Below are 11,323 nucleotides of genomic sequence, written 5' to 3' on the forward strand. Positions count from 1 at the left end.
TACATGGGGCAGGAACTAACCTGCTAGGCCATCTGCTCCCCTATATTTTTCATTTTTATGTATTTGTTTCTGTTTCATAGATGGGTGTTTCCTCGGGCTGTCAGTCAGTATTAACTAGTTAATCGTGATTAATTAAGGTCTGAAATGAAGGCATTCATGTTTTAAAATCTCGATGAATCATGTGCCATTTTATTTTTGTAAACTCTGAATCCATCGACTTAATCACACACACTGCTCCCAGCTTTGCTCATGTATATCTATAAATATCTGTAAGTGTGGATTCCTCTCTGAGTCTGAACAGAGGACGCTGTGAGATCAGCTCAGAGACGACGATCACTTGACGGCAGCTGTCAGTGTCAACACACAACCATTGTTCTACTGAGTCAGCACACACACACACACAGACACACAAGCACGCACGCATGCATACACACACACACACAAACACACAAACACACAAACACACTTGGTGATGTGGTGACTCCTCCTGAAGAGTCATCAGAAATCAGACCTTGGATCCAGCAGAGACTGCAGGCCGGCCCGCCCACATCCTCAGCTCCCTCCTACACACACATGTGTTGCGCATCTTTTACACACATGATGTAAATAAGCACACACTCTGAACTTTGGCTTCCCTGACTCCTGACCTCCACCTCTCTCCCTCGGGTGCTGACTGCGACAGGAAGTGAAGGCAGAGGAGAAGAAGAGCCACACTGAGCCGGGTTTTTATTTTCTCACAGATGCTGAGTCCAAAGTCGAGCTCTTCTGCTGATCCTCATTTTTAAACTCTCATAGAGTGTTAGAATGCTGGACGCTCAAACTAAACGTGGACAAAGTTTCAGATCATGAGGTAAACATATGTCGGGAGTAATCCCAGGATGAGTCTGCAGAGGGCGCTAAACGTCTCATTCTGCAAATCACGCCACAGTTCTCCGATATGAAACCAAGAATTTCAAGAAACAATCGCATCTTGGGAACTATATTATTTTGCAATTTAAAAATAAAACTTGTCAGGCTTTTATTTTCTATTTTTGTACTGTCTTAAGCTGAGAGTACGATACTTGCTGTGTGCTTTTATTTTGAAATACAGTAAGGCCCTTCCTGTAGATGGAAGGTTAGGAGAGGAAGTTAAGCACAGAAACAGGAAGTGGTTAGGGATCCCAAAGTGAGGTCAAACAGCTCAAAGGAACGGTAACAAAGGTCAATGTGTGATGTCATAAGGTGGATATTACTTTGGACTTGTCAGCTGAGCCGTCTGAGAGTTTGTTAAAGTGAATTGAGACATTGAAAGATGCAGCAGTGTCCTTCTTTTACATCACTGAGACTACAGGGAGACGCTGAGGACGACTTTCTACGGTGAGCCTGAAGAGACAAAATACCATGAGATTAACTTAAGACCTTAACTAGTTAATGCTGACAACTCTAGTTGATATTAACCCTAACCTGCTTTAAGAGTATAAGTTTGGTTTCTCCTCGTCCTCTGGCGCGCTCTAACTGAGTGACTTCCTCCCTCAGGATACAGAGAAGCGCACGCCGCTGCATGCAGCAGCCTTCCTGGGCGATGCAGAGATCACCGAGCTGCTCATCCTCTCTGGTAAGAGATACAAACTTGATCCCTTTTGTCGATAGTTCTGTGCATCTTGAAGTCATATCTCATCGTTCTCTGCTCGTCTCTTCTCTGCAGGGGCTCGGGTCAACGCCAAAGACAACATGTGGCTCACCCCTCTGCACCGCGCTGTGGCATCACGGAGCGAGGTGAACACAACCGCAACACACACACACACACACACACACACACACACACACACACACACACACACACACACACACACACACACACACACATCCATGAATCATTTGCTTTCCTCCAAAAAAACACCTTCAACTCCAATACAGGCGTCAATACAGGACAGATACACAAAAACAACACCAGCAATACATACAGAAACCCCACAACACGGGGAAAACAAAGGAACTTAAACCACACAGGGCGGCTGTGGCTCAGCGGTAGAGAGGGTCTGATATGCTGTACAGTTGGTAAAATATATAACCGCTAAGTTAGGCTACAAATGAAGCTTTTCAATGACAGCACGGAGAAAAGAAGCTCTGGTACGTCTTGTTTTGGTTCGAGGTGTTCTGTAACGACCGCCCGAAGGGAGGAGATCAAACTCAGCAGACAGAGGTCAAAGGTCAGGACAGATAAGGATTTATTGAGCTGTACCAAGCGGCTAAAATGAAGCCGATGCTGAAGTGTAATATCCTGCAGTTCCTCGAGTGTCCACTAGAGGCTGGCTGCAGAAGCACAGGAAGTCACATACACACCCATTCAAAAAGCCTGTTTTTACAGCAGAGATTAACATGTTTACAGCCTGGTTCAAAAAACTAAATGGGTCTGATTAGCTCATGTCTCGATCGGCTCACACTGTACGGGGGGTTAATGTTTTGATTTGATGAAGGATAAGCGGCTTCTATACTAGTAGTTCATTCTGATTTGGACAAAATGCAATATGCGAACAAATGTCAGATCCACAGTTTGCAAAAAAATACCCGGATGCTGTACTGATTCTGGGGAAACCTACACTCTACATCAGACCAGTCTCCCTCACGTTCTGTTTCCCACAATGCAAAGCGCCATGTCAGACGTCGAAATGACAGAAAGCAGCGTTCATCGTAATAGAGGAAATAATCCCAATCAGACCAAACCAGCTGTTGTTTACTTCCTCATTCCAAGACTAGAAACCAGTTTAGCCGGGTCTGGTGTACTGCAGAATAACCCACGACTGGAGGTCAGGGTACAGACTGTATCAGACGAGGTGTGCAGTATGCAGTCCATACTATATATTGCATTTGATAGCAGTCTGTAGTGGGCGGTTTCTAAAACAGCCAGAGAGAGAAAGACGGTGAGTCCACTACGGCGTGTAACACCCTGCTGACCTCTGTGACCAGCCGCTCTCTCACAGATTCTCACTGAGACACAGCTGTCAAAGAGCTGATCAGCACCTTGTTGTGTTTACCTGACAACACGCTCACTCATCAGTTTGAGCCTCTCCCAGCACACACACACACACACACACACACACACAAACACACACACACCGGCCCTGTCTTAAAATTAGTATTCTGTGTAAATCTGGGTCAAACATGTCATCAGACACTTCATCGCTCTGAGTGCCAGAACAGGTCACGCTGCATGGCTGCACACTGCAGGTGTCTGCGAACCAGTTTGTGTTGTAGGAATCCTTTCGGTGTGTAAATGTGACTGAGTGAATTAATTAGTCAGTCCATTCTTGTGTGATCTTGTTCTTCCTGTTTTACTTTGTAAGAGAGTTTCTGTCCTGTGTTGTTCGGCCTTTTGATTGTTGTGCTTCTTTGGTTGGTTGTTTTAAAGGCTCTGTGTTGAAGTTTTGTGTTTCTGTCGTCTCATTATTTCGATTTTGCACGTCTCTTTGTTGTTGTTGTCGACTTTGTTGATTTGTGACGTGTATTTGTTTAAAAATAAAGTGAACAAAAAGTGTCTGTAGCTTTAAATGTAAATGAGCTGTATCTGACCACGCCCCTCACTGGAATTTGTACTTTCTACTTCCTACAACTGAAGCACAAATTAAAACTTTGCTTTGAGTTTTTATGAGCTGGAATGTGAAGTGTGCAGCCTTTTATTGGGATGTTTAGTAGTTTAAATGTTTTCACTTGCGAGGTTAAGACGACGGGAACGTCTCAACTCCCTCATTTGGCCGAAGACAAAATGTCAGGAAAAACAAACATTTTCAAAAAAGAGCGACACAAGAGCTCATTCTTTCTTATTTGCATTTGTTGATTTTGGCGCCCCCTGTGGACAAAGCATGTTATGTGTGAAGTCCACTTTAAATCATTGTAATCCTTAAACGTCTGCACCTGGATCAGGTTGATCCTATCCGTTCTTTGAACAACCGGACCCTGGGTGGGGCGGGCTTTCTCACTCCATGTCTTATTGTTTAGTGTGAGAAGGCAGACTCAGAGGGCAGAACTAACACCTAGCTGTGGGAGTGTCACCCACCTGGGGGAGCGGTTACTGCCCTTTGTGATGTCATGAAGGGAAATTCTCCAAATGGCCTGTTTGAGCACACATTTTCTGAAAAGTGGAGCAGGCAAAAGACAGAGAGGATGGACTTTTCTCATCATTGGGGGGTTTGTAGACTCAGATATTTGTGTATTCATAAAACTCTCTTTCTTTCTTTCTTCCACAGGAGGCGGTGCGAGTTCTGATCCGTCACTCTGCTGATGTGAATGCTCGGGACAAGAACTGGCAGACGCCACTTCACGTTGCTGCAGCCAATAACGCGCTGCGATGCGCCGAGGTCATCATCCCTCTGCTGAGCAGTGTCAACGTGTCGGACCGTGGCGGACGCACCGCTCTGCATCACGCCGCCCTCAACGGCCACACAGAGGTACTGCAGGGACTCGGTGTTATCAGTTTCCTGCTCTGATGTGTTCTGAACAGGCGGTGATGTAACATCTTTTGTGCGAGGAAACAGGTGGGCGAGTGCAGCTGGATCACTGTTGTTATTAAGTGGGCCGCTCTGTTTGAAACATGGGAATCATTCACAAAAAGGAGTGAATCTAAAATTAACAATGAGAGGCTGCAGAGAGGACGCCGCCTTCTATCTCTGCTCCACACGCTCTCCCCTGAGCGTTTATGCAACAGAGCAGAGAGACGTGTTTACATCGCCGTTATATAAAGAGACCCGCCCACTCAAACACATGCCGTCCCCGCTGCACACTTACAAACATGTAAACACATTAATTTCTCGTAGGTTAACCTCTGACATCTTCTTTCTCTCTTCCTGTGGTCGTCAGATGGTGAACATCCTCCTCGCCAAAGGAGCGAACATCAACGCCTTCGATAAGAAGGATGGCCGAGCGCTGCACTGGGCTGCTTTCATGGGTGAGAAACAAAAGAGACAGAGAGTTTGTTAAAGACGCATCACACCCTTTATTTCCTGGAAGTCGTTAACTGCACATATGAGTGGAAAAAGAATTAGTCATATCAGGCGGTAAGCTGAAGCTGCGTGGGACTTTTGTTGTGTTTTAAAAGCCTAGAAGACAAAAACAGAACATTACAGAACGGTCGAACAGAAAAGACTTCGAGCATCAAAACACAGGAAATAAAGTGATGTAAAAAAAACTCAAGATGCTCCTGACCTGATGAAAAGATAACTGCTCAGTGAAGACGCCGCTTCACTGCTCCTCCTGGTGGAGAGATTAATGGTTGCAACTAGTTTCCACAAGTGGCGCTCACGGGCGTTACTAGTCCGGCATCGACTACGTCACAGCGGGGGATCTCATAACAGTCCCCAGACCCAGCATGGTAATGTCAAGGTCCCACCAGGGAAATAGGGAACGTTTTTGATGCCTTCATCTGTATATCAAATGATGAGCTTCATAACCTACATTATGGACCTTTTAGTTTCCACCACAACCAAACCAGCGATGCCACCTTCAAAGTGCATTAATGCAAGCTCCAGGTCGTGACAATGCCGACACTACCTGCCCTACCACGTGACCTCTCTTTGCCCCCTACAACTCCACCCTGTAACCTGATGGGCAGCCAGAGCCAGGACATCCAGGGTCATCCCCTGAATTTTAGCTCTCATTGCCCACAGTGGTGGACTTTATCATTAGTCATAGGTAGGCAGTTGCCTTGGGCCCCCAAACTGCAGGGGCCCCATAACATGCCCTCAAAAATTTTGTTTAAAAATGTAATTAAATTTAAATTTTTATGTTGTTAAAAATCCATACCCCCCCCAAAAAATGTCATCATGGCTCAATCATGGCTCAATCATCTATATCTCATGTCTCTGGACCCCCCCCCCCGGCACTACATGGATTATTCCATGATGCTCAGTGATTTGGAGGAAATGGTTGACGCAGCAAACACAGGTGACAGAGAAGAAAGCAAAAGAGAGAGAAGATATGAGGAGAAGCTCATTCAGAAAAGGAAGTAGCGGGACCGACCACATGCAGAGCTTCTATATCTAACCTTCTTAACCACATGGACGCCACAGCCCAAACAGCACCGCATCCTTCAACAGAACTAGGCGCCGTACATTCAGGCTCCAGGTGCTGACACAGCTGATAATACCTGCCTACCACATGGCCCCAAAAAGACCCCCCCCATGCAACTATTGCTGGTGCCAACATTACAAAGAGACCACAAGAACTACAAGAGAAAAAGATCAAGATTGAAACAACGAGCTTCTTCGGTATGGTTATTAAGTTAGACTGAGACAGCATTTCCAGCATGGAGACCGCCATCGATGGGGCTCCAGCGCCCCCTGCAGGAACCGACGGGTGATTGCTCAGTTGGTAGAGTCGTAGCCTCTCAACCAGAAGGTCGAGGGTTCGATCCCCAGCTGAGCAACGTGTCCGACGTGTCCTTGGGCAAGACACTTAATCCCCGCATTTCCCCCGCTGCTTCAGGGGCGGTGTATGAATGGATTAGTGTTGTACTTACTCTCTGATGTACGTCGCTTTGGATAAAAGCATCTGCTCAGTGAATTGTAACACTTTGTAACATTGACAACACTCAGGCTTTGTCCTTAAATCCCTTTTTTTTTTTTGCCTTGTAGGTCATTTGGATGTGGTGTGTCTGCTGGTGAGTCAGGGGGCTGAGATCAGCTGTAAGGACAAACGGGGGTACACTCCCCTCCACACGGCGGCGTCCAGCGGACAGATCGCTGTGGTCAAACACCTGCTGAACCTGGCCGTGGAGGTCAGGACACACACAAAGACACACAAAAGCTCTAACAACACCCACACACGCCTTTCTTTGACTGTAATGAAAGATCTTTGTTTGACTTTTTCCAACAGATCGATGAGTCCAACGGGTTTGGGAACACGGCGCTCCACTTGGCTTGCTTTAATGGTCAGGATGCTGTCGTCAGTGAGTTGATCGATTATGGCGCCAACGTCAGCCAGGCCAACAACAAGGGCTTCACCCCTCTGCACTTTGCCGCAGCGTCCACACACGGAGCGCTGTGTTTGGAGTTTCTGGTCAATAATGGGGCTGACGTCAACGTACAGGTACGCGGACACAGAGCTGCTCGCTCTGCTTACAGAGACGACGTGAAGACCTTATTCTTTGTGGATTCAATATTTATCCTGTTATCTTCTTATCTTCTGTTCGTTCTCCTCAGAGTCGGGATGGAAAGAGTCCTCTACACATGACCGCAGTTCACGGACGCTTCACTCGATCCCAGACCCTCATCCAGAACGGTGAGATGTCTTCGCATCTCTTAAAGGAGCTATGACACCTAGTGTTTAAAATGGTTACTACAGCAAATTCTAAACATTGTAGAGAGCTGTCTCCCCCCGCACCCTCCTCTCTAGAGTCGATGCTCACGCAGGTTACCATGTGGTGGACACTGAAGCTTCAGTGTTTAGCCAGCTCTGCATCGGTCTGTAAACCTTTCTGCATTCTAACCTCTCTCCATTTTTCAAAAGCATCTCCAATATTGATCCTAGTTTGAGCACGTTTCTGCTCGTGGAGCTTATTAGAAACATGCAGAGGCTTTTTAGGTCGGGTACAATCACTTCTATCTGAACCAGTTCTCTTGGCCGCTTTCATCGCTGCAACACCTGTTGGTTTGATCTGATAACTGTTTGACCTTCTCTGGTCCAAACATTCGAGCATTCAGGAGCAGAATCTAAAGTTAGAAGGAGGACATACTGGCTGCTGCATTGTTGTCAGAGAAGCCAGCACTTCAACATAGCATGTTTCCTTAATGTCTGATCATATAGTAAGGTCGCTTTATCATTTCACTCACTTCACATCTCACTGATTGGACCTTCACTAACTTCTGGTTTTACTTCAGGCGGTGAGATCGACAGTGTGGACAAAGACGGAAACACTCCTCTCCACATCGCTGCTCGTTACGGTCATGAACTCCTCATCAACACACTTATCACCAGTGGAGCAGACTGCACAAGGTTTGTGTCCGCCTGTTTGAATTCAACTTGTGTTGAATTATTACTTTGACAAAGTTATGCAGAAAAATAAAAAGCGTACTGTTTCCTCTCTGCATCTCTCACTGAAGACGAGGAGTCCACGGCATGTTCCCTCTGCACCTGGCAGCCATGAACGCTCACTCGGACTGCTGCAGGAAGCTGCTGTCCTCAGGTACCACTCCACCTTTACCTACCACCTCTACTCCAGATACTGTTGATAGACTACAACCTGTTGCTGGTTAAGTAGGTTTCTAGAACTTATAGAGTCAAATATCAAACAGTCGTGTCCATCTCTGAGTGTTGACTCAACAGTAGGAACATTTCTAGCCACGCGTCCACCAAGCAGTCGGGTTCAGTTCAGTACTGTCACATTTTGATCTGTACTATCCTACTTTTTGCTCCCCTTCTGTTGGAGTGCCAAGCGTACATTTGACCCTGAAGGGCGGAGCTAGACACGCTGCACTCTGTTGATTGGTCAAAAGAATGGTCACTCCCCGTTAGACAGCGGTAATAAAGGACACAAACAAAACGTGTTTAAATATGTGGGTTTCAAGAGAGTAAAGCAAGGCTTCTTTTGTGTTTATTATGTCTTTGAGCCCGAACCCACCAGAGACGCGTCGCTAGAAAAGCGTTCCCAGCTAGCAGTAATGTGGGACGACTCGCAGAACGATCTAAATCAAACTCCAGAAAGAAGAACCAAACAGAGACGAGAAAACATCTCAGACTCAGCCGTCAACAAAAAGCAAGCAAAAAGCAGACAGCACCCTCTGCTGGATACAATATGAATATTTAGATATATTTTTTTGTGATATCGATTTAAATTGTCCATATTTTTATCAACTTTTCACTTTGATCTGCAAGTTTTTTTGGTACTTCCCTACTCAATAAGCAAAATAAGACGTCCTCTAAGCATTTACTCAATCAGCTGTGTTTATTTTTCCGTCGATCTTCCTGTTAACACTTTGTAGATTTGTGCTGATTTAGAAACTTGTCTGTTTGGCAGCAACTTGATGAGATTGGAGTTTTTCCTCTTTCTCCCATCGGTGCATTCGTCCACAGGCGTACACATTCAGCTCTGTCCAAATTCAAGTCACAATGTTCCTCGACAAAAAGGCCTCACTGCGTCTAATTACTGAGTGATGGGAACGCTCTCCCTCTGGAGACGAGGGTTTTCTGCTGAATCCTCCTCTTCAGCGCTCCAGCGTTGCTAACGTCTTGTTTACAGCTGAAAAAGTTTCCTCGTCGCTTTTGTCCTTGATGACATAGTCTGTATTTCCACTCCTCCCTTGTATTTTTTCGTTGGTTTTCTCGAGAAGTTAGACCACTACAGAGGAGCCGGGTTTCTTAAACAAATGTGAAGTAGGAAAGACAACAATCCTCTCTGGCTCCAGATCACTTTAGATGGTTTTTAGAAAAAAAGGCCCCGTTGGTTCTTGTGTCTGCAGGCGTGGAGCGGGCAGGATGAGTCTGTGCTCCTCATGTGGCTCTGCTGAGCGTCTGTAGGCCGACAACAAAGAAGTCATTTACATGTGTTTGAGTCTCTGTGCAGCTGCAGCCTTGTGTACGCTCTGGACTCTTGTTGTTTGCAGCCAAAGCTTTTTGAATTCGTTGCACTAAATCAGCAGCTGAAGAGCTGCTAATGATTTAAAGGTGATTGGATGTTACAACACAGAGAAAACAAAAAGTTAAAGGAATCAGTCCCCAAAACATCGAACCTGAAAGAGCATCCTATAGCTGTTCTTTCTTTCTTTCAAGTACCGTAGATTAGATTTTATGTTTTACACCAACATGTATCCTGATTTAAATGTCACATATTCTGCTAAATCCACTCTAACACTAACATGTGTCTCTAGTCTGTCTACAAACCCTCCAATGATGAGAAAAGTCCATCCTCTCCGTCTTTTGCCTGCTCCACTTTTTCAGAAAATGTGTGCTCAAACAGGCCGTTTGGAGATTTTCCCTTCATGACATCACAAAGGGCAGTAACCCCTCCCCCAGGTGGGTGACACTCCCACAGCTAGGGTATGAGCTACCTGGACATACTAGTGAAAAGTAAGGATGGACATGTCTCCTGACAGATCCAGGTCTTGTCTTGACTTGACGTGTGAAAGCCCAACGATCCAGATTCAAACTGAGCTGCTTGCTGCTCTTTCCGTCTCCTATGTCGATCTTTATCCGATGTTTCTTTATTTCCTCATGACCTGATATGAACTCCTTCTCTGTTCGACTGAAAGCCAGCGCCCCTTTGTGTGTTCTCCTTCACCTTACCTCTGTCCTCACCTGTCACACTTACACCTGTCTTTCTCTCCTTCCTGTCTCTGTCTCCCTCTGTCTTTCTGCTGCTGTGTCTTGTCTGGCCTCCCTCCGTCTCCCTGCGCTGCCCTCTTCAGGTCGGAGGTTTAGCATAATGTGTAACGACTCGGTCCTGTCTGCAGGCTTCCAGATCGACACGCCGGACAGTCTGGGGAGGACCTGCCTGCACGCCGCTGCTGCTGGAGGGTAAGATATAAACACATGTATGGATGAGTCCGGTTTATTAAAGTGTCTTTTAGCGATGTTTTCATTGTCTTGTTTGTCTACCTGACGAACAAGACACGACTCCACGACTAATAAGAAGTGGTAGTGAACACAAATTGAATCTTAAATCACTTTATTTGGACGCAGAGCTGGAATTCAGGTCACCTCAAATCTTGATTTAATCACTCATTGCACAAGAAAACAGAGCATGCACAACCAGGGCAAGACGGATTATCACAAGAGGAAGTTTGGGAAATGTTCCCCTTTCACCTTCTTTTTGGAGAGCCGGAGCGAGAGATAATCTGACTGCTCATTTCCCACTCTTAATTCTTCTTAATGACGACCTGCAGAGAACGTCCTCGCCTGTAGACGGTGTGGATGCAAACAAATAAGACTCTCATGTGAAGAAACCAGAATGATCCTTTTACCTTCTTATTATAAAAGAAATGAAGGTTCATTTAGTAACAGTGTGATTGTAACGCTGTACTGACTGCTCCTCCTCCCTCTGCAGTAACGTGGAGTGTGTGAAGCTGCTCCTGAGCAGCGGAGGAGATCACAACAGGAGGGATAACTGCGGCAGGTAAGAACACACACACGTCGCTGTGCAGGTGTTGGTCATAATGTCAGCTGTTACAATAAGAAGCAGATTAGTACAACTAAGTATGCTCACCTTCATCTAATGAGCAGGCGAACACAAAGTCTGAAGCACATTGTTGCCTGAAATAGCGCTGTTGCTTAAATAACTCGATGGGCGAAGCCAACAATGTTTGAGTTCTATTGTTCTGAGAAATGAGAACGTTTCAGGACGACGTAGAGAACGAAC

The 11,323-nt window shown here is 45.9% G+C and overlaps 1 protein-coding gene across 3 annotated transcripts in view; it reads left to right on the top strand.

The window, feature by feature from the left end:
* The window catches only part of ankrd44 (ankyrin repeat domain 44), a 35,256-nt gene that overhangs the window by 14,722 nt on the left and 9,211 nt on the right, over nucleotides 1-11,323 (top strand). For 2 of the 3 annotated variants that reach the window (XM_020637824.3, XM_020637826.3), the window contains exons 3-13: nucleotides 1,516-1,594; nucleotides 1,685-1,755; nucleotides 4,224-4,424; nucleotides 4,834-4,921; nucleotides 6,606-6,748; nucleotides 6,847-7,059; nucleotides 7,173-7,251; nucleotides 7,851-7,965; nucleotides 8,073-8,155; nucleotides 10,374-10,482; nucleotides 11,012-11,080. In XM_020637824.3, the coding sequence (XP_020493480.1) occupies nucleotides 1,516-1,594; nucleotides 1,685-1,755; nucleotides 4,224-4,424; nucleotides 4,834-4,921; nucleotides 6,606-6,748; nucleotides 6,847-7,059; nucleotides 7,173-7,251; nucleotides 7,851-7,965; nucleotides 8,073-8,155; nucleotides 10,374-10,482; nucleotides 11,012-11,080 (1,250 nt within the window). The remainder of the gene's footprint in view (nucleotides 1-1,515; nucleotides 1,595-1,684; nucleotides 1,756-4,223; nucleotides 4,425-4,833; nucleotides 4,922-6,605; nucleotides 6,749-6,846; nucleotides 7,060-7,172; nucleotides 7,252-7,850; nucleotides 7,966-8,072; nucleotides 8,156-10,373; nucleotides 10,483-11,011; nucleotides 11,081-11,323) is intronic. The other variant, XM_020637825.3, reaches the window with a different exon arrangement.

Source organism: Labrus bergylta, chromosome 13 (assembly GCF_963930695.1).
Source record: "Labrus bergylta chromosome 13, fLabBer1.1, whole genome shotgun sequence".
Taxonomy (NCBI): Eukaryota; Metazoa; Chordata; class Actinopteri; order Labriformes; family Labridae; genus Labrus; species Labrus bergylta.